Source organism: Galleria mellonella, unplaced genomic scaffold (assembly GCF_026898425.1).
Source record: "Galleria mellonella isolate WM207_F2 unplaced genomic scaffold, CSIRO_AGI_GalMel_v1 utg63, whole genome shotgun sequence".
Taxonomy (NCBI): domain Eukaryota; kingdom Metazoa; phylum Arthropoda; class Insecta; order Lepidoptera; family Pyralidae; genus Galleria; species Galleria mellonella.
Genome location: NW_026442130.1, coordinates 1200406 through 1226930, shown reverse-complemented (window position 1 = coordinate 1226930; position 26525 = coordinate 1200406). Strand labels below are relative to the sequence as shown.

Here is a 26525-nt window from a genome sequence, read left to right as displayed (position 1 = left end):
GATTGAAAACTGTTAACGAAGGTGATTAATTCAAGGAATGGCACTAAGTCGCTCTTTGTTGCATACGATTCGAAATTTAAAATATTCCGCCTGGCGAAATGTGAACACATCGACATCTCAAAGCTGTAACATCACAATACGCCATCTATGATTAATTTAATCGTGATTTCTTTTTAATTTAGAAATGAGGTGTTCCCAACACTAATTTATTTCTACGTATTTACTTAATTTATGCAACTTGGTACGGAACATTATGACGATGACGGTCCACCTCATAGAATATAGTCATCATTGCCTATAGATATGAACAGCATCCTGAAATTTACTGAATACACATGTATGAGATCTATCTTGTCTCTAACTCGTTGCCCTTCCAAATGACTAATTATGCCTTTAGGCCTTCTTAAGTAATACATGAACTATTAAAGAAAGTATTATAAATAATAATTTATTACTAATTATCATTTCATTTTTAATTATTTAATTATTTACTGAACTATTAAACAGGCAAGGATAAAAAAGTTCATATATGAAATTGAAATGCGTATTACCATTAAAATCTTAAAGAAATTGTGCGAGAATTTTATAAAAAAAAAACATATTATTGATTAATTATATTTAATTAATTATAAATTTTTGATAAATTATAAATATTAGCCACTATCAATTATATATTACATTTTTATCTCTTAATTTTACTCGTTCATTTATTTATATATATAAATAAATAGGCACTTAAAAAAAATCCGGTTTATAAATTTATTTAACACCTTAAGTAGGTTATTATAACAGAATAGAAATCAAACAAAAAAAAAATACTTTTTTATTTCATTGTAAAAATATCTAGGTTTTCGTTACGGAAATCGAACAAAAAAATCCTTTATTCTCCATTGTTAATATGAAATTTTCGACAGAAGGATTAGCCTAGATTTTTTTGGAAATGCGTATTAGTCCTTGTCAATTGCACAATGCAAACACAAAAGATAGATTTATCTAATCAATAATTGAACAATAACTTCGGGATTATTGGTAATATTCGATTTATTGATAAACCTTCGAGTGTAGGACAGCGACTTCTTTATCTGTTTCAAGCACAAAGGATGTTCGTGGAATTTACTTAATAATGTACTTACATAGGACCGGCTGAGTTTTCGGCTAAGTGTATTAGTGTGATGATACATTTTACAATATAACTAGCTGGGTATCGTGGCGTTGCTCACCCGAATTGTTTTCCGTGGGGAGAAGGGATTGTTAGTAATGGGGAGATTAGTTCCCCTATATTATACCCTACAGGTCGACCTCCATGCTATTCTCCCTGGAAACCATCGTAACTAATTTATCGTTGAATTCGTCCCTCACTGGTGCGCCGCTAGTGAAAAAAAAAAAAAAAAAAAAATATATATATATATATATATATATATATATATTACATTGTTGTTAATAATTAATTATACTTCGATTTAATATTATTTATTAGTATTGAAAAACGAACATTTTCAGGCAGAAAAATTTACTTTCACATTTATAATATTGATAAGGATCTGCACACGCGAAAGACATTACTCCCCGTTTTACAGTCGGATAAAATGCAGAAAACAGATTGAAATATCAAATTGTAGACAAAGCGAAAGCAGCAAGGTTTCCATCCAATGTCGCTTACAAAGAAGAAATTCCTTCAACTTCTTGATTCGACGAATACGGGCTTCCAGTGTACCCACTCTGCTAGTTTAAACGACTTTTTACTCTTTAAACTTCGCTGAGGTAACTTGAGTCACCTTTAGACGGTTCTTGTGTAAAAAGGTCATAGTAGTATTGTAAAATGAATGTATTGTTCTATGTTAAACGCAAGTGCTTGCATGACGGTTTCAGTTTGAGTATGACAGTGATATTATAGTTACCATTTTCATGGATAAAATAGTATGAAAAATCTACCCTCATATTTGTAAAAACTGAAATTTTCTACAAACTTATTTTTTACTATTACACTGTTTTGTCACATCCCTTCAAATTGGGAATTTAGTGTAAAAGAAAGAGACAAAACAGTTCAATAGCTAAAATAAGATTATAAAAGATTTATGACCTTTTTGATGAATAAGAGGTCAAGGACATCAGTACACAGTAGTGGGCACGCGTAAAAAAATATACAGTGGAGCATAGAACACACTCCTTTTTTGAATTCGGTTAAAAATAATAGTAAACCAAATTAATAAAATAAACGCCAGTTACCTAATATAAAGCAAGACACAAAAATACTATGTACCTTACCTAAAATTAACAATATGGATTTTGTCATACATCTTACAAACTTAGTTCTAAATTAAGTGGTACTTACGCGACACTCAATATTGAAATCAGTCAGACTTACATTTAGACTAGGGTTGCCAACCGTTCACTTTTTACAGGACCTGTCCCGTTTTTGGTGAGATCTGGACTTTTTTATACAACTTAGAATGGCAAACAAGCTGACGGCCCACGTGATGGAAAGTGGTAACCGTCGCCTATAGACATGAGCAGTACCATGGACATAACAGACTATACTGTTTCGCCCATGATACCTCTGATGCGTTGCCATTCCTGAGGACTCAGGTGTTATTCCTCTGTACCCAGTAAATTCACGCCATATCCCACCCTTCAAACCGAAACACAGCCATGCAAACACAACTGCTTCACGGTTGAAACACGAATGGGACAGAGGTACCCAAGCAATCGACTTTTGTACAAAGTCTCCCTCTGGTAAGTTGAATAAAAAAAAAAAGATTTGGACTTTTAAAAAATAATGCCTTGTGATCAACTACCAGTTATTGTTTATTATATATAAATTAAATGAAGCAATTTCCTTTCAGATATGGTTAAATTAATACTGATTTTCATTTGAAAATATTTAAAACCATATGTTAATTTTTTTCAAAAATCTTTCATATATTATCATCAAACTTTGAATACATAAAATTATATCTATCAATCTTATGTTTTCAAAGTTTGAGAAAACGCAACAACTGGCGCCATCTCTTATCAAGCAGCTGCAAAACTTTAGAATTCGATGAAAACCGTTAAAATGAACAAAACTGTTACCTCTAATTACTATATATTATTATAACTGCGTTTCGGTTTGAAAGGTGGGATATGGTAGTGGATTTACAGGGTACGGAGGAATAACACCTGAGTCCTCAGGAATGGCAACGCATAGGGTGTATCATGGGCGAAACAGTATACTCTCTTATGTCCATGGTACTTTCCATCAGGTGAGCCGTCAGCTTGTTTGCCATTCTAATCTCTATCTAAATTTAATTTTTATCTCTAAGAAAGTTATTGTTAGAGCAATGGAGTTTGACAGCCCCATTGCTAGCAATATGCCCTCCACGTTTTTCCCCCTGGAAACCATCGTGAACAATTCTTGTTGAATTCATCACGACGGGCTAACTGACCTGCTTCATCACCTATCATCCTTTACTAGTGCCCCACCGGTGTATACCGATAGCGCGGGTGGGGTTACCATTCCATTACCACGCATTAAAAAAAAGCATAGGAATTGCGAATGAATGAATGAATGGTTGTAAGTAGTGAGAATCATCATAAAGTCTCGTTTTTTTTAAATGTAAGTGTGACAACCCTAACTTGAAGGCACCCTCATCGCACACCACCTGCCATGTGGTCGCCCCGCCCGCATCTAGAGCCTTTAATATTTATTGCTTGTTGCGAATTAACGTATTCCGTCAGGTGTTCTATTTGTACTGGAAATAATTTAGAGTCCTCTTGCTTCCTTTGCAACCGACTTCGAAGGGAGGAGATTTCGACTGTAGCTTTTTTTTTATGGGTGCTATTGGAATGGTAACCCCATCCGCGCTATCGGTATACACCGGCTGGGCACCAGTGAAGGATGATAGGTAAGGATGAAGCAGGTCAGTTAGCCCATCGTGACGAATTCAACAAGAATTGTTCACGATGGTTTCCAGGGGGAACCATGTGGAGGTCAACCTAATAGAATATATTGCTAGGAATGGGAATGTCAATCTACATTGCTAACAATCCCTTTCCCCCCAAAAGCGACTGTAGCTTTTTGGATTGTGCTGTTATCTTCACCGATGGAGAACCGGTTTTGGTGATTACAATTTCAAGACTGCATTTAAAAAAAAATGTAGGTTAGGCCAATGTCATTTATTTATAAGTGTAACAATTTAATTAAATATTTTATATTCGGTGCAGATTGATATTTTTATAATTTTGTGAACCCTGGTTGCCTTTATTAAAGAATTTATTTATTTATTGACCAGAGGGAGACTTTATACAAAAGTCGTTTGCTTGGGTACCTCTGTCCCATTCGTGTTTCTACCGTGAAGCAGTTGTGTTTGCATGGCTGTGTTTCCCTGTATTTGTCTGTCACGCAAAAACTCGTAAATGCGGTTTCCATTAATCTAGGTCTGACTTAAAATCTAGTGTATTTTTTATTTTAATTAAAATAGGTTTTCTACGTTTGAAATGCAGTTTTACAAAATAGGGGGCAAAAATTTAGTATATTTTAAATCTACTCCTTCAAACGTCAGTGACTGGTATTCAGAGATATCACGTATATGTTTTCTTTATACAACTTAGAATGGCAAACAAGCTGACGGCCCACCTGATGGAAAGTGGTAACCGTCGCCTATAGACATGAGCAATACCATGGACATAACAGAGTAAACTGTTTCGCCCATGATACCCCCCATGCGTTGCCATTCCTGAGGACATAGTTGTTATTCCTCTGTACCCTGTAAATTCACTGCCATATCCCATCCTTCAAATCGAAACACAGGCATGCAAACACAACTGCTTTACGGTTGAAACACGAATGGAACAGAGGTACCCAAGCAGTCGACTTTTGTACAAAGTCTCCCTCTGGTTGTCGACCTTGCAGAAACCTTAGTATACCATTTTTGAAGAAGTTCATACTGTAGTCTTTAAGGAAAACCTCGATTATACCGTCAACTTGTTTGTCATTTATTTAACGTAAAAAAGTAAAAGGCCGGCAGCACACCTGCAATGCCGCTGGTGTTGTGGGTGATCATGGGCGACGGTAGTCACTTACCATCAGGTGAGCCGCATGCTAGTTTGTCCCCTGTGTTGTATAAAAAAATCCAAAATCATCTCAATTTGTATGTAACCTATATACGTGTAAAATTAACTTGTGCATAAATAAATTGGACAGAGTAATAGTCTTCTGCGAGTTCTTTTCAGCAGATAACAACAGGATTTCGTACCCAGCGCCAGCGTCCTTAACGCATCAGGCCCTCTAGACAAGTGGCAAGCGAAATTGCCAATGGAATCGACATCGCTAGCGAGTCCGTGGGACAGAATGAGACAGCAACGCCGGATGACTCATTCCTACTCACGGACTCGCTAGCGACGTCGATTCCATCGACGAGTTCGTTTGCCACTTGTCTAGAGGGCCCACGGCTGTGCCCGCCGCCATTTTAAAATTAATTCTATATTATTAATCCGTTAAGTTTGAATAGAATTTAATTCAATACAAAACCGTCCAATAATTATGATAATGAATTTTCATTTAAATTAATATGAATTAATTCTTATTCAATTATAAGTCTCGGGGGAAATTCTTAATAGCTGTTTACTTAATGTTTTGAGATTTAAATTTTACATTGAATGTTAAATTACAAGGTAGAAATCATTAGTAATTAAAGTGACTATTTTCCCCAAAAAGAAAAACGTTTTTTTTTTTTTCAATATATATATTTCTCAAGACACATTAATAGCTTATGTATTATATCTATATTAAAAAAAAAAAAAAAACATTTATATAAAGTTAATTCTGATCCGAACGCAGTATATGACAGATTGCTTAGCGATAAGGCCACCTTTTGTATCACTTCTCATTAATATTTACTGTATTTGTTATCACTCTTTTTACTTGGTGCAATAAAGTGTAAATAAATAAATAAATAAATATGACGACCCCTCACTAGATGGAGTGACGATCTCAAATGCATTTTTTTTAAATGGATGATAATGGAAACGGTAACCTCACCTGTGCTAATGGTATACGCTGGCGGAGCACCAGTGAGGGATGATAGGTGAGAATGAAAAGTCAGGTCAGTGAGGCTATCGTGATGGATTCACTTGGAATAGAACACGACAGTTTCCAGGGGGAACCGCGAGGGGGTCGATCTGACAGGGTGTATTGCTAACAAAGGGGCTAACTAATCCCCATATTTAACAATCCATTATCCCCCCTCTCAAATGCATTGCAGGGAGTCAGTGGATGCAGGTGGCTCAGGACCGTTCCTCATGGCAGTCTATGGGGGAGGCCTATGTCCAGCAGTGGACGGATAATTGCTGAAATGATGATGTCTAAGGACACTAAGGAAAAAAAGGAGGCATCCAGTTATATACATTTTTTTTTGAAAATTTAAAAAATAAATTGCTGTTTAGTACCGACATAGAATGAGCCATCATTTCCTTTCCCATGAGTGTTAAAAGAGGCGACTAAGGGAAATTAATGGTGGAGGGATGGGTAGCGTCCCTCTTAAAACACCACCAGAAAACAAACTGCGGTTACCTACGGTTATACTGTAAGGAACGGCCTCTTCCCTATGGTAGTATATGAGAGAGTCCCATATTCAGCAGTGGACAGACAATGACTGATATGATGATGATGATGATGATGACGTAAGAAAAATAGTATGGAGTAAAATAAGACAAAGAGTCTCACAAAAAAAAAAACCGACTTCAATTGTGGCAAAAGAACGTATTTTAATTTAAAAACTAAACTACTAGTTCGATTTTGATAGGATTAAAAAATATTTTTATTTGTATATTTATCGTATCAATCATTCATTAATATTAAACCAACGGGCCATTGTCCATTAAACAAACATTTATACACAATAGGAGCCACAGACAGCCCTCTATGTCGAGGCTGTTTCGACGCCGAACAAACGGCTGCTCACGTAATCCTGGAATGTGAGGCTGTGGCCCGTCAACGTTTAGAAATCCTCGGAACGGTGAGGTCGCTCCGTGAGGCCTGTGAAGAACCCAAGAAGCTTCTGCGCTTCTGGGCGGAGCTAGGTTGGCTGTATTAGCCACGACTCATACGCACAACGGCCCAAATGAGAGGCTCAGCGCGGAAAACAGAGTCTTTCTCACATTCGCATTAATATTTAACCAGCGACCCGTCCCGGCTTCGCACGGGTGCCGTGCTGATACTAAATAGCCCCCTCCCCCATTACATTACGACATCACATTAGAAACCTCCAAAATTATCAGTGTTTCTCTTCAATATTATGCATGTATTATACTCGTACATATAAACCTTCCTCTTGTATCACTCTATCTATTAGAAAAACCGCATCAAATTCCAATGCGTAGTTTTAAAGATCTAAGCATACGTAGGGACAGACAGACGGAGAGCGACTTTGTTTTATACTATGTATTTTTATTTTTTGCTTTTTAATTCTTACCATTTAGTAACAAAATTATTTTTCTCACAACTTGAACATCCGTCACCGTATCTCGCTTAATCTCGAATAATCTCAAGTGTTTACTATCACATTCTGCGAAACCAAATCGGATGTCGTCCTAATTTTATACATATATTACTATGAATAATCATCGATAAGAAATGGGAAGTAAGTACATAATGATGATGTAAGTATATTTTATTATAGTTGAAATCATTCTTGTCAAAATATTCGAAGTCGTATACAGAATTAAATATAAATTAGTCAATTTTTATAACTGCTTACTTTGCGAGCTATCAGGAGAGGGATATGTTCGGAGTCTCTTTGCGTGATAGAATCCGAAACGAGGATATCCGCAAAAGAATCGAAGTAACCGACACAATTTGAAGAATTTTACTATTTTACCAGAGGGAGACTTTGTACAAAAGTCGATTGCTTGTGTACCTCTGTCCCATTCGTGTCTCTACCGTGAAGCAGTTTTGTTTGCATGGTTGTCTTTTGGTTTGAAGGGTGGGATATGGCATGAATTTACTGGGTACAGAGGAATAACACCCGAGGCTACAGATGGGCAAAGCACCGGGTTTAAACCCGGTGCTTTGGTAAAAACCCAATAAACACCCATAAACTCCCATAATCACCCAAAAAAATAGGTTTTTACGTATTTTTTTGAAAATATGTAAGTAATACCAATAAATTATTTTTATAAATTGTATTGATCAATTCTACAATATTAAATAAAACGTTAACTAATAATATTTCAGGAAATTTTAAAAATCTATATATAATAAAATGAAAGTAATTAATTTTCAGTGTTTTCATGTTGCAGTTGATCAACATGTTGGCCTTTTGCTTCCCGTAGATACTTTAAAATTTCTTCATAACACCTCGTTCGCACCCATGGCCGTATATATTTAAATTCTTGAGCCACTAACAGTCCGAAATACTCATTTCTTTTATCCTCTTCTCCATAAATTAAGCATTTAGAACAGTTTGTTTCTTCTTTCAGTAAATTTTCTTTTACTTTATCCGCGTTTTTTTTCTTTGTTGCGACGACGCTGGGTAAATCATCTGGACACTGGGTCTCACTATCGCCAAATATATTTGGAGATCGGCTTCGGCTACGGCTTGGCAGACATTTTTTTCTTTCTACAATTTTAAATTAAATTTATTAGAATAAATGCTTCGAACACACGCGATCTAAGTACCTTTTGTGTTTATTATACCTTACCTACCTAGGTATAAAAAGAGTACTTACGTAGATTTTCTTTTATTAACTGTTTTATACGAAGATCTTGATCTCTCAAATTAGCATCCATTTTACTTCCAGTGATTATCAACTAAATTAATAATCCACAAAGTATTAAATAACGTTTTTATGAAATATTTAGCACAAAAACAATACCCTTTAAATATCGATCGTCAGTAACTGTGGCTGACTTACCTATATTCTAGCAAGCAGGACTGCCAGATGTGAAGGGGAAATCCCCAATAAATTGTTGCATGTGACTGATGATGTGAGCATGTTCGTTTCATAATAAAAATGTTGCCAGGTAACCAAAAAGTCGTATGTTTTTGTGCGAATTACGATCATAATCTTTACGATCGTACATTAAAAAATAGACAAATAATAGTATGAGTACAATTTAAATCGTATATCTGTCAACCCTGCTAGCAAGACAGCGACAAAATCACGTTGCATAACAATGTAGCCCAAGCTTATATCTTATGAAATATACGGAAGAGATACGGACTTAGAAAAAACAGAAATGTTGTTCTTTGTGGAAGTCATTGATGAAATTCTATGTATTTTAGCCCGCAAACTTTCTTCAAACAAAAACAGCGCCATCTAGTATCGAGTTCTGTAATTATCTCTTTGTTTATGGATTTGAAGTAAGACCGCCACGCATGCAATACATTATGACTGGGGATTCCCCTATTCGTCGACGCTGAATATGAGGCGACGACAATCACTGTCAAACGTGTTCACTATTACTCTGACTCTGGTAACGTGACTTCCTGGTAACGTGTTAGGTAGGAAAAGCAGTAAAAAAGTGCATATTAAGGGAGCAGATTTGAAATAATATTTATACTTAACAAGAAATAATTAAAGGTAAGTGGATTTTTGAATGATACAATTATATCATGATCACTTAACAATTTTAACTTAAAATTAGATGTATTATTACAAGCTTTTATTTAGCTTGCGTTATGTAAATAAAAGTATGTAGGTATGTTCGTATGTTGATGCAATTATCCTCAATCCTCAACCGACTGGGATAAAATTTTCCATACACGTTTATTTTGGATGATAGTGCATAGTTAGCTGAGAGTCGTCATTGGATAATAATGGTGGATAGCCTAAGATGTGTACTAGATATTTATTTTTAACATAATATGCGTAAGTACCTAATCGAATTAAAGAAGTTGCTGAGAAAAATACAGAACAATACGATAATAAACTAGCGTCTGCGTTTAATCCTCCGAGGAGATGTAATTTTACAAAGGTTTTTTGTATTTATTTTATTATTTTTTTAATAAATTTATTGTAAATAACAAGAAATAATCATTGTAAAAAAATAGGCACTCTATTGTTGAATTTTCGTCAGACCAACTAATCATCGTTCATTTTTTTAGGTTCAATGGGGAGACCTAAAGATTTACGCATATGGGAGCACTACCGTACTTTACCAAACAAGTCTGTTTCTTGCAAGCTTTGTAATAAGGTCTACAAATTCAGTAATGCTGCCAAAATGCTTCAACATCTTATCACTTGTCCAAAATCTCCAGAAACATTAAAAGACTCTATGAAACTTATAAAAGATAGCTCGTCCAAAACCAAAATGTCTGGACTGTCAGAGATAGAGACAAATGATTCTTTTATAAGCCCCTCGTCGTCTGCTAACACTACAATAAATGCTGAGTTTCAAGACACCGATGATCATATAAAAACAGAATTAGCGAGAGCTATATTTGTAACAGGGACGCCATTATCGATGGTGCAACATCCTTTATGGATACAATTTTTCGAAAAATTGCAACCAAAATTTAAAATACCTTCACGTAAAGCTTTAGCGACAAAATACTTAGATAAAATATATAGAGAAATGCGTTTTGAGTTAAATGAGGAACTAAATGCTTGTAGTTACTTACACCTTCAGTGCGATGGCTGGTCTAATTTAAGAAATGAAGGAATAATAAACTTTCTTATATCAAAACCTCAACCTGCATACGTTAAAAGTTTGAATACAGAAAGTAATCCTCACACTAGTGAATACCTTAGCCAAGAAGTTGAAAAAGTAATGAAAGTGTATGGAGCAAATAAGTTTCTTGTACTTATTGGCGATAACGCTAGAAATATACAAAAGGCATTCGAATTAACAAAACTCAAATATCCACATGTTGTTCCTCTCGGTTGCTGTGCACATATCCTTAACTTGTTGTGCCAAGATATTGTAAAGATACAAGAAGTAACTGTGTTTATTATGCAAGCCATAAATATAATAAAAACTGTTAAAAGGAGTCAACGATTAAGTTCCTTGTTGATAAAATCAAGGCAGGGTGAAGATTCTACACAAACACTAAAATTGCCTTGTGCTACAAGATGGGGAAGTCATGTTACTTCGTTAAAAAGTTTGAAAGCAAATAAGATAGCTTTGCAAATATTAACAGTTAGAGAAGATGTGGTAATTTCAAGAGATATTAAAGATTTAATTCTAAGTGATGATTTCTGGACGAAGACAGGGGAATGTATAAGTATTTTGGAACCAGTCACTGAAAGCATATTTTACTTAGAGAGCGACCAGAATCGTTTGCATCGCACATACATTACATTTAGAGATGTACAAGCTAAGATACGTTTTGCATTAAATGAGATTTCGACATTGAGCGAAGAAAGCAAACAGCAGATTCTAACATCAGTATCTTCAAGATGCAATATGGCAATGAGGCCAATACATTTTGCAGCATATATTCTAGACCCCAGGACTCTAGGAGTCGAACTTACTCAAGAGGAAGAACTTAAGGGTATGGAGTTTATCTACAATTTAAGCCAACACTTAAGTTTGTCAAATGTAATGGCAGATTTGGCGTGTTATAAAGCTAAAGAAAACTTTTGGGCCAGAGGATTTGTATGGAGCTCATTAGATAGCATTGAGCCCCTAATATGGTGGAAAGGTATTTGTGGTTCCACTGAGTTAAGAAAAATAGCGATTCGTATTCTATCAGCTCCCTGTACTTCGGCAGCCACTGAGCGTTCCTTTAGTATCCAAGGCTACATACATAATAACAAAAGAAATCGACTTACAACTGAAAGAACTGAAAAAATTTCATTCATTTGTTATAACTGGAATCTTAAACATAAAGCTGAATGCGAGGACATTCAGTTTAATGAAGAAAATACCTTAGAAGCTTTCATTGAGCAAGTAAATGAACATAACAGTTTAGACGAAATAGAGCCTATCGAACCTATACAATTCATCGCTTGTAATAACTCTGAATCTGACAGTGATTGACTGTAGTTTTACATTTTACTTTCATCTCTTTCTTAATAAACTCAAAATCAAATTAAAAGTTTTTTATTCTGTAGGCTGCATAATAATATTGTCTATGTCCAGTATAGTGGACGTCTTGCGGCTGAGATGACGATGATGAAGTACAAAATCATAAACACCCAAAAATTTGGGTGTTTATGGGGTTTAAACCCAATAAACCCAAAACACCCGGTTTTTACCCACCAGACTTTAAACCCACCCAGGTGGATTGCCCATCTCTACATGAGAGGTGTCATGGGTGTAAGTAAACAGTATACTCTGCAATGCCCATGGTACTGCTCATGTCTATAGGCGACGGCCACCACTTTCCATCAGATATGCCGTCAGCTTGTCTGCCATTCTAAGTTGCATAGAAAAATAAATAAAAATGTAGTCAACTAGGATACTAAATTGCTTGCTACCTCACTAAAACCCAGGTACCAGGTAGTAAAAAAAATACTAAAATTCTAAAAGTACATATAACTTTCGATGAAACTTTAAATGGACTTTGACGTGGTCTAGTGTTTTGAGTAGTCATGCTCACTAAAATGTCCAGACTTGTGGCGGCGTGGTGGGCCGGGTCATTGGGCTCCCTAAAATATGGTCGAGCGCAGTGATGGCTGGCTCATCCGTCATACTCGTGAACGGGTGCTGCTTGTAGGGACTGGTCTGCTCTAATCACTATGACTGATTTCCTCTTATTAATTGTTTAACCAGTTGGTTATGTATTCAATATTTTTTTTCTTTTTGAATATTTAATTGAATTAGTGCTAATTGGTGGTTTGTATTCACACAATTAAACTTGAAAATGTAAAGTAATAATAAAATTATTTAAAAGAGCAACACGCAAGTTTCTTGCTCGTTCTTCTTGTGATGAGACAGCTTTCCGAACGAGCGGTAGATTAAAAAAAAATGTAATGACTTTTCAAAAGTGCTTCAATGTAAGTTTATTTGAATAAAAAAAAAAAAAAAAAAAAAAAAAAAAAAAAAAAAATGGCTAACAAGTTGATGGCCCACCAGATAAAAAGTGGTAACTATCCCCTTTACATATCAACACTACAAAATACACTACGATACGCATGGTATTTCCCATGTCATGCATTCCTGACATCTATGGTGTTAAATCGCCCATCTAAAACATAAATTCGACACAAAATCACAAATTACACATACAAATACGCGATGCTTTCGCATTAATTCAAGGAAGTGTTCTACCAATGAAACAAGACCAGTTTTTACCAGTGGGAGACTTTGTACAAAAGTCGATTGCTTGGGTACCTCTGTGCCAGTTGTGTTTCTACCGTGAAGCAGTTGTGTTTGCATGGCTGTGTTTCGGTTTGAAGGGTGGGATGTGACGTGAATTTACAGGGTACAGAGGAATAACACCTGAGTCCTCAGGAATGGCAACGCATGGGGGTATCACGGGCGAAACAGTATACTCTGTTATGTCCATGGTACTGCTCATGTCTATAGGCGACGGTTACCACTTTCCATCAGGTGGACCGTCAGCTCGATTGTTATTCTAAGTTGTATAAAAAAAAAACAATATTTTCTCCAAACGAAACATTGGCAGAAGAACGTCAAAAAATATTGTTTCTCCCGTACATGCAATTTCATGTGTCACATTAGCATGGGAAACACAATTTTTTCTCAGATCTCGACCCATATTTTTTTGAATACAAAAATATTCAATTTTATTGGTAAAATACTCCATATAAACAAACTTCCTCAAAAGAATATGTTTTTTTGTTAATTCATCTCCATAGATACAAAGCAAGCGCTTATCTACCGTTGCCATAGAAACGGAGGCTTAAAAGACATTGCCAATTCCGTGGAATACAGCTAGTATTTTAAAATTTGTCGCAATCAAAAATGACGTCACGATATGATAAGGTGAGTTGTTAAATTGGTAATTCCCCAATAAGCACTAACAAATAATTAACAATATAATTTTGCTACACCCGAACAGGTTTTTTTTTTATACAACTTAGAATGACAATCGAGCTGACGGTCCATCTGATGGAAAGTGGTAACCGTCGCCTATAGACATGAGCAGTACCATGGACATAACAGAGTATACTGTTTCGCCCATGATACCCCCATGCGTTGCCATTCCTGAGGACTCAGGTGTTATTCCTCTGTACCCAGTAAATTCACGCCATATCCCACCCTTCAAACTGAAACACAGCCATGCAAACACAGCTGCTTCACGGTTGAAACACGAATGGGACAGAGGTGCCCAAGCAATCGACTTTTGTACAAAGTCTCCCTCTGGTTTCATGTACTTACTCATCATAAGAACATTGTAACAACTCTATATTATGTACATGAATGCATTATCTTCTATCTATACTTATAATAAATCTGTAGAGAGGTCAATTCTGTACATGAAATATATTTCCAAAATAACTATCAGGGGGTTATTAGTGATCGATACTGACGCCAAAAATGCAATCAGTAAAATTTTTGTCTGTCTGTCTGTATGTTCGTTATAGAAACAAAAACTACTCGACGGATTTTAACGAAACTTGGCACAATTATTCTTCATACTCCTGGGCAGGTTATAGTATACTTTTCATCACGCTACGATCAATAGGAGCAGAGCAGTGAAGGGAAATGTTGGGAAAACGGGAGAAGTTACTCCATTTTTAAGCTTCCGTCGCGTGTGCAGCCTTAGCCATATATATAACGCATGATACGGTCACGACTCATTATTTCTACTAACTACTAAGTAAATCAACATGTTTATTTACGTTGATATTTCGGACGATTCGCACTTCACTATTTCCGCTGTCAAAGTGCACCCTTCGCGTATGAGTCACCAGTGTGTCACCATGGCCAGGTCGAGGCCGTGACATCATGGTATTTGTAAACGATATAGAACGCCACATGATATGCTGCATGTCTTTATTGCAATGTAATCAGAAGCTAATGAATCAACTTCCGATTTCAAATATGGATATTCGCTTATTGAGTGAGTAATTGATCATGCTCTGTTACTATGCACTTTTTCAAATAGGCCACATTCAGTTAATACTTTGCCTTACCTTGCCTACTCTGTCAGTTTTAATAATTTATTTTTTATATACATAAATAAAAACTGTACTAAATACAAAAAATGTCTGGTACAAAAGACGGACTTAATATATATATATATATATATATATATATATATATATATATATATATATATATATATATATATATATATATATATATATCGTGACGTGTCGACTTTAGGATAGGCTGACTGATCTGCTTTTATCCTCATCTCTCATGTTTCCCTGGTACCCCGATAACGCAGTCAGGGTTACCGTCCTATTGTCATCCATTAAAAAAAAAATTATCCGTCCACTGCTGGACATAAGCCTCCCCCATAGATTGCCTTCAAGACATGAACGGTCCTGAGCCACCTGCATCCACTGACTGCATTTCAGGTCGTCACTGCATCTATTTGGGGTTCGTCCTGTGTTACACATAATAACATAGTTTTAATGTATTTATTGACAATGTATTGCGCAATATTTAACAAGTATAACATTGTGTTTAAAGTTGAAACTTGTCCGAACATGTCGAGCTTTATTGATCCCACCTGTATTTGCAACTTGAGCAAGTTACTCGTAATTGCAATAGTGTGGTTGTATTGTCACTTAATATTCTATATTCCAAGTAGAGTTCTCTCCATAGATCGTTGACTGATTTGTAAATTGAAACTTCTTTATTGTCATATTACCAGAAGGAGACTTTGTACAAAAAGTCGAGAGTCCTCAGGAATGGCAACGCATGAGGGGAAATCATGGGCGAAACAGTATACCTACTCTGTTATGTCCATGGTACTGCTCATGTATATAGGCGACGGTTACCATTTTACATCAGGTGGGCCGTCAGCTTGTTTGCCATTCTAAGTTGTATAAAAAAAACTGTTTTTGCCTATTTTTATATAATATACCCTCCCCCCCCCCGCGTTGCCATTCCTTAGGACTCAGGTGTTATTCCTCCGTACCCAGTAAATTCACGTCATATCCCACCCTTCAAACCGAAACACAGCCATGCAAACACAATTGTTTTACGGTTGAAACACGAATGGGACAGAGGTGGCCAAGCAAACGGCTTTTGTACAAAGTCTCCCTCTGGTAAACGTTATTTTTGAACTAATGTTAACTAAATTACTTTAGTATCAATCTGAATCCTTTTATATAAAGAAAGAATGTTTAAAATAGGTTACTAAATAATGAAGTTCCGAGGTAACAAACATTAAATTAAAATATAACTAAATCGAGAATCACTTCTCTTTTGAAGTCGCTTGAAAATACCAACTGTCATTCGCGCCTTTCTACAATGCGCGGAATATGCTTACAAGAAATTAGCATCCAGTTACGTTATAACTAAAGTAGTTATTTTAGACCGCCAGGTGTTTGGTTTTACAACAATCAAGTTAATACTATGTATGAATTAATATCTCAAGATAAGCTTTTTAAAACCAAGTTGTTAACCAACGTGCCCACACACCATAGTAAAAAGAGAACAAGAACATTGCTCTTTTATCTATGACACATTTGGGGTTACCATCCGCCCGGATTTATGTGGAGAAGTCCGAATTTTAGAATTTTTTATTTGTCTGGATTTCTATTTAGGCGGACGATTTTTAGTAAGTAATTTTTTATAGCATTGAAGTGGCAAACAAGCATACGGCCCACCTAATAGTAGGCGGTTACTAGCTTATTTCGGTGAGCTTTTTCAGTTTCGGTTCTCTAATAAAGATGATGTCTCCCAGAAAGTATTTGATTTTGCATTCTTCTATATTTCGGTCAGTTTCACTTGTCCCTACCAATGTTTCCCTAATTTTTACCCCCACAAGAGTAGAATTTTACTTCATTTATCTCCACTGGTGGAGATGAATTCGAAAATATCGGCTTTTCCCGGGACTCCAAGTTGAAAGCGCAATTGAAAGAACGACCGAAATTTTAAAATTACTCAAGCAGACTAAATAAAGGAATGTTTAACTTTTGCATTATTCATATTATAAATGTGAAAGTAAGCTTGTTTGTTTGTTTGTTACCTTAGCTCCTTAACAAGCTATTAAGGAGCTAAGATGATCAGTATGAAATTTGGTATACACATATCGTCATAGTCGTAGAATACTGACGGATCTTTATATGTAATATTTGTCAGATCCGTCAGTATTCTACGACTATGACGACATTATTCGAGGTAATCATCGTCATCATCATATCGTCCAATGTCTGTCCATTGCTGAACATAAGTCTTTCCCATAGACTGCCATAGGAATTGGTCCTGAGCCACCTGCATCCTGACTGACTCCCTGTACTGCCTTTACCTATACATGGAATGAAGAAGACTCCTTTTTATTCCGATTAGTAACCATATCCCAGTCACGCAAACGAAGTCGCTGGTAAAAACTAGTATTAGATAAAAAGAAAATATATTTTTATTAAGATTTTTCTTATTATTTTCTTCCTTGAAATGTTTTTGGCATGTTGCGACACTTCTGTCTCGAAGTCTGAACTTAGAAAAATTCATGGTTACCCTACCCACACTAGATAGTCCGACCTTATTAGATGATAAAGGCTTCTTTACACAAAAAACTTCTTATAAATTCCCCTTGTTTAGCCTAAGCCCGGGACAAGCAATAACATCAACAGATAAGGGGCTCTTTCACGAAATACGAAAAATGACTGCACGTTGGAGCAAACGTTTGTGCTACTATGAATGTGCTGATAGAATCGAATCATCCATTCGGTGTCAGCATACCCTGAATCGAGACCTTATTTTATTATAGAAACAACCTAATTTCCAATAGCACACATTTGAAAATGAGCGTTAAGTTGAAAAAATTAAAGTTGAGATTAGTATGGATGCGTCACATTGCAGTGCCCTTTAAACGCAACAAGCTATTATGACCATTATCTCTTGTGTTTGTGTTGTGGTCCCTGTTCTTGATAGTGCATCCCGCTCGCTCCTATTCAACAATGTTTCTGTCCTTGTCGCACACTAACCAACCGGTCCGTTCGGACACGTTCGTAGTATTGTGGAAGCTGGAAGGTACTGTGATAAGGTTCTGGCTGCTGTTATTATTACTTGTAACAAAATTAAGGCACGTTCCTACGATATAGCCAAAGTTGCGTTCTTTAAGGTTCGACACGTTTACAATTTAAGAATATTATTACTATTACAGAGGCACAATCGGAGGTCAAGAGTTTCCAAGACGCCGTTGGTTACATGGGCCTGTGAAAAGAAAGCTTACTGACCTCTGAAGCACGAAGCAGGTCACAATAATTTTTGAGTGTTCCAAATGTGAAATTGAATAATTCAGCGATTTGCGCTGCGTATACCGATATTGGGAATGCTGGACCGTAATCAAATTTTCTCCGGCTGTGTTGCAGCCGCTTTTAAGAACATTATTAAGATGAGAATTATCTATTAGACCGAACTTACTGTTAATGAAACATATTTTCTTGCATGAAACAAAAACTGTTTTTAAAAAAAATACTACCATTATAATATTTGACTCAAATATTTTCTAGAGAAAGTTATGATGATGTATGATGAAATTGTGTTTTTTTATGTAATTCAGAATGGCAATCAAGCTGACAGCTCACCTGATGGAAAGTGGCAACCGTCGTCTATATATATGAGCAGTACCATGGACATAACAGAGTATACTGTTTCGCCCATGATACCTCCCATGCGTTGCCATTCCTGAGAACTCAGGTGTTATTCCTCTGTACCCTGTAAATTTACGCCATATCACACCCTTCAAACCAAAACACAGCCATGCAAACACAACTGCTCCACAGTTGAAACACGAATGGGACAGAGGTACTCAAGCAAACAACTTTTGTACAAAGTCTTCCTGTGGTATTATTTTGTCAAGTTTCTCAAGACTAGGTACTCCGAATGGTCCTGAAACTAGTTTTTACTATATTTTAATGTAATTACTACCAGTTTAACTTACGTGTAATGAAATTAAAAAAGCTCGACTGCTTTTGGAATCAATTCGTGATCTTTAACCATGTTGATGCCGAAACTAGTCGAGCTTTTTCGATCTTATAATAAATGTATGGTGTATATGACATAAGCAGTAGCATCCCTTTTAAAATATCTCCAAAGCCTAATTGCGGTTATCGATCCACCTGCCAAACATGCCAAACATGACATGATAATTTTCAATGTATAGACGCCATCTTGATAAATTTATTACCAGAGGGAGACTTTGTATAAAAGTCGATTGCTTTAGTACCTGTGTCCCATTCGTGTTTCAACCGTGAAGCAGTTGTGTTTGCATGGCTGTGTATATATATATATATATATATATATATATATATATATATATATATATATATATATATATATATATATATATATATATATATATATATATTGGTAAAACATTAAAATATACTTGTTAATTTTATTACTACCGAGCAATTAAAATGTTTAATACAAATGATATAACAAATTGAATAGCTTTTTTTTTTAAAGCACGCAACCGTAAATCAAACAGTGTATTGCGTGGTTTTTGATTTGTTTTACAATCACAAACGAAATAGTTAAGTTATTGCCTAATTAATATGTTAAAATTTAATTGCTCATTGTACGGCCTCTAACCGAATGCAAACGTAACAGGTTTTAATTAATTAAGATCTAATCAAAATATTAGTATACATTTTATATGCCTTTCGATAATTGTATTTGGTTGATATGCGGATTAAATTTTGATATTGCACGTTTGTGAACTTAATAATAGGTTGTTATTGGGGGGAAAGGGATTGTTAGTAATGGAGACTGAGAATCCTATTGCTAGCAATATACCCAACCAGGTCTACCTCCTCGCGGTTCTCCCTGGAAACTATCATGGTTAATTCCTGATGAATTCATCATGGTGGGCTAACTGGCCTGTTTTCATTCTCATCTATCACCCTTCACTGGTGCTCCGCCGGCGTGTACCGTTGGCGCGGGCGGGGTTGCCATACTTTTTTCACCCATCAAAAAAAAAATAGGTTGTTATTCAAACGCATGTACTTACTAATATAATATAAATAATTAATATAGTCTTTGTTTGTGCGTTTGTTTATTTATTCATAATAAATTATAATGTATACTTATATATATATATATATATATATATATATATATATATATATATATATATATATATATATATATATATATGTATATATCAATATATTGTGCAGTATTCGTATGCGCCTGGCAATAGGTACAAACTTAGCTTTTGCTGGACTGATGTTCGTTCAGCGCTGATTTTCAGTTTGCACCTAAACGGGGCACCGTTTCATAATTTTATTAAACTACTTACTATAATAATATATGTGTACATACCTTACTAATATTATAAATGTGAAAGTGAGTTTGTTTATTACCTTATAACGCCTTAACGACTCAACAAATCACTATGAAATTTGGTATACACGTATTATATGAGATGGAGATGTATATATCCATTTTATCGTTTCATCTCGATATGTGGACATATACCGGTCACGTGGGCGAAGTCGCGGGTAAAAGCTAGTAGTTAGCTAGTTTATATAAATAAAAATTAGTTTTTTTTAGGTGATAATGAAATAGTAACCCCACCCGCGCTATCGGTATACACCGGCGGGCCACCAGTGAAGGATGATAGGTGAGGATGAAGCAGATCAGTTAGCCCATCTTGACGAATTAACAAGAATTATTCACAGTGGTTTCCAGGGAGGACCACGAGGTCGACCTAACAGGTCATATTGCTAGCAATGGGGCTGTCAAACTCCATTGCTAACAATCCCTTTCGCTCCAATAAAAAATAGTTGCCCAATATATTTAAGCGTATCACTTTAAAATGGATGCACCTACTCGTATTTGACTAATTCCTTTTATATTGTCTTTGTAATTCTCAGAACAAGGTTTTTGAGAAAAAGAACTTTTGAAAAACCATTCATTTTTCCATTAGTATTCAATTCAATTCAATTTATTTTATTCGTTACAATATTGCATTGTGTTGAATATTTTTGCAAGTGACAAGAAGATATCGTGAAATATAACAAAACAAAAAAAAAATATGAAGCAACAAAATAACCAATAATAATTGTCAAAAAATAACATTACAATCAATTTAAAAGTCATCAGTAAGGCATAAAATAATGAAAGAGTATTTTAAAATTCATCAATTGAGTAGATGCACCTTTCCAACAAAAGAGTATAAAGTTTTATTTTCAAAATTCTCCAATCTTTAATAGTTTTTAATGCAGTGGGTAATTTATTATACAATTTAACCGCTTGAAATTTTGCGCCATGTTTCACTATATTTAGTTTTGGTTGGACATCATATGCTACATTTTTTCGTCTAGAAATCATGCGTATATTTCTCTCTTCTCTCGTTTCATTTGTAACATCCATGTGTAGCCGGGGCGAACTACTAGTTTTGGATAACGAAAGACATGGGCTAATTTTTTATCTCGATCAACTAATATATCCCGATAATGTTGACGAAGTCATGGGCAAAATTAATGGCTTATAATTGTCCATTTACCTGCCTTTACCTGGTGAATCTGTTTTAATAAAATTAACTGTAAAAGTTAAATCGTGTCGTAATGTTTATTTATTTATTTTTTTATGTTGTATTATTAATTTTATTTGTAGTTTACTACTAAAACACTGTCATGATTTCAGATCATAGTAATCATTTGAATTAACCTGAGTCTAATTTATTAAATACTAGCGGCCCGTCCCGACGTCGCACGGGTGGACATTTTTACATTTTAAAAAGTGGCCATTAAGGCTGCACACGCGACGGAAACTTAAAAATTGAGTAACTTCTCCCGTTTTTCCAACATTTCCCTTCACTGCTCTGCTACTATTGATCGTAGCGTGATGAAAAGTATACTATAACCTGCCCAGGAGTATGAAGAATAATTGCACCAAGTTTCGTTAAAATTCTCTACAGATTTATTATAAGTATAGATAAAAGTTAAATTGACCATTACTAGCTGCATAAAAAAGTAAATAGAAAATAGACAGAAATAGATTTTAAAAAAAATGGCATTAGGATATCCATAACAATCTATCCCGGAAAATCGCCAGAGGGCATTGCGTTGATGCATCTCTACAGTACGGGCCGTAGTCGAGAGGGCGCCCCAAGCGCATTTCCTACTCAACTTTTTGGTAGCTCGCGCAAAAAGTTGAAAAAGGGATCCATGCTAAAATAAGGAAGTTAAAAAAGCACTTATTTCAACTAGCAGGCGGGAATATGTTGGCGGAATTTCATAGCGTGTATGTTATTTAACGGTAAAAAGAAAAAAAAAAAACAGTCGGTGGTATTTTGAAAAACGTTTATATATACAATAGTTTTTTTACATTATTTGAGTAAACAGAGATTGTAGCTTACTACCCTTGTCGCTGTATACGTTGCTTCAAAATTTTGTTGGTTCATATTTTTTTTTATTTACGGAGTAAATATAGGTACTCGTGTACAAAGTTTCCCTTATTTCATTTTTTTTTCTCTTCTGTAATGGGGTGTATTGTTAGCAATGGGCTGTTAGAACCTAGTTCTAATAATCCCTTCCCCCAAAGCTTTCTGTTCTATTCTATTCTATGCTTAAACTCGTATATAGTGAGAATTGAACGTTCAATGCAAGTGATTTAAAATTTATTACACGACAAGGTCAAATAACAGAAGACAAGACATGCTCTTGTCAAGGATATGATATTCAAGGATGGAGCCTTCACGCCGAGGTTTATGAATGTGTAACCTTCAGTGACATATCGAGGTTAGAACTGTTCAAAATGGACACTTTGATATATAGTAACTATGTTTTGTTCCACAAACAGTGACATCGCCCTGACATTGTCTGAAAGACTTTATACGAAATTTGTACGTAAATAAGTACTCCTGTTCCACAGGTGTTGATGCCGTAAACCAGCTGTGCTTGCAATTCATCCATTATCTGTCCACTGCTGGACATGAGCCTCCTTCAAAGACGGCCATCTAGAACGCTCCTGAGCCACTTGCAATGCATTTCAGGCCGTCAATCTATCTAGTGGGAGGTCGTCCAACACTACGCTTGCTCGTATAGGGTCGCCACTCAAGAATCTTTCTTTCCAATCGGTTGTCGGTTCTTCGAGCTATGTGACCAGCCCATTGCCACTTCAGCTTGCTCATCCTTGCTTGCATGACTGTGTTTCGGTTTAAATGATGGGTATTACAGCATGCAGAGACGTAATAGCAACATGCCAAGTGTAATCTTCATAGCGGTATGAAGATGACCCTTGTATTTATCCAGATTGTACATATTGCATAATATTTGTAAACAATCATCGAAATCCATTTAGTAATAGACGCGATTTAATTAAAACATACACAGTTTAATATTGTGTTTCCCAAAAAAAACAGACTCAGTTTTGGCACAAAATCAGGTATTTTGATTTAAAAATAAAACAAAATTGATTCATTTAGAATCAATTTTGATAAAATTCTTATGGTACAAAACTGTATGTATATCCGTACAGCTAAAAAAAAAATTACAAATCGCCTTACAGCTAACAGAGTTATGAGGTAAAAAACATTTTTGTATTACATTAACATATTACCAGAGGGAGACTTTGTACAAAAGTCGATTGCTTGGGTACCTCTGTCCCATTCGTGTTTCAACCGTGAAGCAGCTGTGTTTGCATGGCTGTGTTTCGGTTTGAAGGGTGGAAGGGATATGGCGTGAATTTACTGGGTACAGAGGAATAACATTGAGTCCTCAGGAATGGCAACGCATAGGGGGTATCAAGGCCGAAACAGTAAATTCTGTTAAGTCCATAGTACTGCTCATGTCTATAGGCGACGGTTACCACTTTCCATCAGGTGGGCCGTCAGCTTGTTTGCCATTCTAAGTTGTATAAAAAAATCGAGAACCAAGTTCTTTTTGAAGTCGGTTAAAGTGCAAGCGAATTAAGAATTTAGTCCTTACGGAAGTAGTTTAAAATTAAACCATTTAACATCACTCCAACTTATAACTTCAACTACTCTAGTGTCTGTTAAATGTGAAATTATAAATTCGATAAGTAAATGACATTTTAATTTGTCATTAACAAACAAGTAGTGCAGGTTTAATATAAATTTGTACTTAAAACAAACTAGTTTTTGTTTATACAACTTAGAATGGCAAACAAGCTGACGGCCCGCCTGATGGAAAGTGGTAACCGTCGCCTATAGACATGAGCAGTACCAGGTTTTGTTGTGTTTTGTTCACATAATTCACATAATAAATTCTACTAAATGGCGTATTAAGTTAATATATACTGTGTTCCCCAAAAATAAATCTGACTTCAATTATAGCAAAACCAGTTATATTGATTTAAAAACTAAATTACTGAACCGATTTTGATAAAATTTCTATTGTACCAATCTGTAAGTACATCCTTTCAGATAAAAAAAAAAGAATTACCCAAATCGGTTTACAATTGTAACTGTCTCAGATGACAGAGTTATGTGGTAATAGAGGTAACAAACATAAAATAAACCTACGTGGTTTCTGAATGCTGAATGTAACATAATTTCTGTAACTTTGTATTTTTGTGATAATAAATAAATAAAAAAAAATTACAACCGAATTGAGAACGTCCTTCTTGAATCTCTTTTTTGAAGTTGGTTGATGAAACCAGAGGGAGACATTGTACAAAAATCGTTTGCTTGGCCACCTCTGTCCCATTCATATTTCTACCGTGAAGCAGTTGTGTTTGCATGGTTGTGTTTTAGTTTGAAGGGTGGGATATGGCAGTGAATTTACAAGTTACATAGGAATAACACCTGAGTTTGTTTTTTGATGGGTGAAAATAGTATGGTATATATATGCTGGTATAATGGTATGGATACGCTGGCGGAGCACCAGTGAAGAGTGATAGATGAGAATGAAAACAGGCCAGTTAGTCCATCGTGATGAATAAATCAGGAATTAACCATGATAGTTTCCAGGGAGAACCGCGAGGAGGTCGACCTGGTTGGGTATATTGCTAGCAAATGGGATTCTCAGTCTCCATTACTAACAATCCCTTTCCTTCCTTTAAATCCTCATTTCAGTTCAATTCTCAGCATCCTTCGCCAGCACCACATCTCGAGAGCACCAATCTTTTTTCGCTCCTTTGCTCTTATTTGTCCATGACTCGACTTCAAAATTGATTCTATATGCAGACATTTTTAAGTCATATTTTTTTTATATGTATATAATTGTTATTCAAATATAAATATTATATTTATTGCCTTCAAGTGAAACATCACACCTGCACGTAATTATCAATTTATTATTGAACTACCGACCTGCCACTGCAGTATGCAGTTTTATTTCACCATAACTTCTAAATGCCTGAGCAGACTTGGATGTAAAGGAGTATCGTTAGAATTTTTATACCAAACTATATATATTAGTTTTTTTTTTTTACTTTTAGTTAGTTTTCGGTGTCGTTATTTCTTTTCTTTTATAACACAGGAGGCACCGACACCAATCATCTGATGGCAAGTGACCATCGCCGTCCATGATCACCCGCAAAACTAGAGGCATTGCAGGTGTCAGGCTTCTTATTTATATAAAAATTTAATTATTAGGATGTACATACAAACATATACATACAAAACTTTTTAAAAAAAGTAACTAAATGACAATATTTCTATCCGTCACGTAGTTAATTACTGATGAAATCATCGCGATGGATTGACTTGACTTGACTTCGCCGTCACCTATCTTTCTTACTTTTTTTTTTGTTAGAAGGACAAACGAACAGACGTTCTATATCATAGAAAGCAACTACTGCCACCCACGAATACCTGCAACACGAGAGGAGTAGTTTGTACGTTGCTGGGCTTTAAAATGTTTGTAGAAACGTTTAAGTTGCCCCAAATTATATTGTATGATAAATAACTGAAAACGGGAGCCCATTTCACAACCTAGACGTTTTACTATGCCACGCAGCTAAGAGACTGGTACTAGTAACCCTCTAGCGTGGGGGGAAAAGGGATTGTTAGTAATAGGGGTTAGTAATCCTATTACTAACAATATACTCTCTCAGGTCGACCACCTCGTGGTTCCTCCTGAAAACCGTTGTGATTGATTCATTGGTGAATTTGTCACGATGGCCTAACTGACCTATTTCATCTTCACCTATCATCCTTCACTGGTGCCCCGCCAGTGTATACCGATAGCGCAGGCAGGGTTACCATTCCATTATCATGCATTAAAAGAAAAATATGACCAACACGATCATTTCAAAAACTATTTGAAGACATCGTCAATGCTCCTTAAGCGAAGTTGTTCAATTAATATATTATTATTTTACCAATTATATTACCCATTATCACCCTGTTTTAGTACTAATACTAACCGATCAAATAAAACCTTACACCAACGTCTTAAGGTTTATTTTGTTAAGACATTTAAATTGCGATTCTTACGCCAAATATTGCTCACCGGAATAATCATTGGAGCTACATTCGAAATGAATTAATTAACCTTTATAAATTGACGGATTGACAGGCGAATTCCCCTTTGAA

The 26525-nt window shown here is 35.6% G+C and overlaps 1 protein-coding gene across 1 annotated transcript; it reads left to right on the top strand.

Moving 5' to 3' along the window:
• Nucleotides 1-8510: 8510 nt before the first annotated feature.
• Nucleotides 8511-12216, top strand: LOC128201830 (uncharacterized). The gene is made up of 2 exons (XM_052899972.1): nucleotides 8511-9561; nucleotides 10086-12216. Exon 2 carries the CDS (start codon nucleotides 10091-10093, stop codon nucleotides 11960-11962), a length of 1872 nt encoding a protein of 623 aa, XP_052755932.1. The 5' UTR covers nucleotides 8511-9561; nucleotides 10086-10090; the 3' UTR covers nucleotides 11963-12216.
• Nucleotides 12217-26525: the final 14309 nt, after the last annotated feature.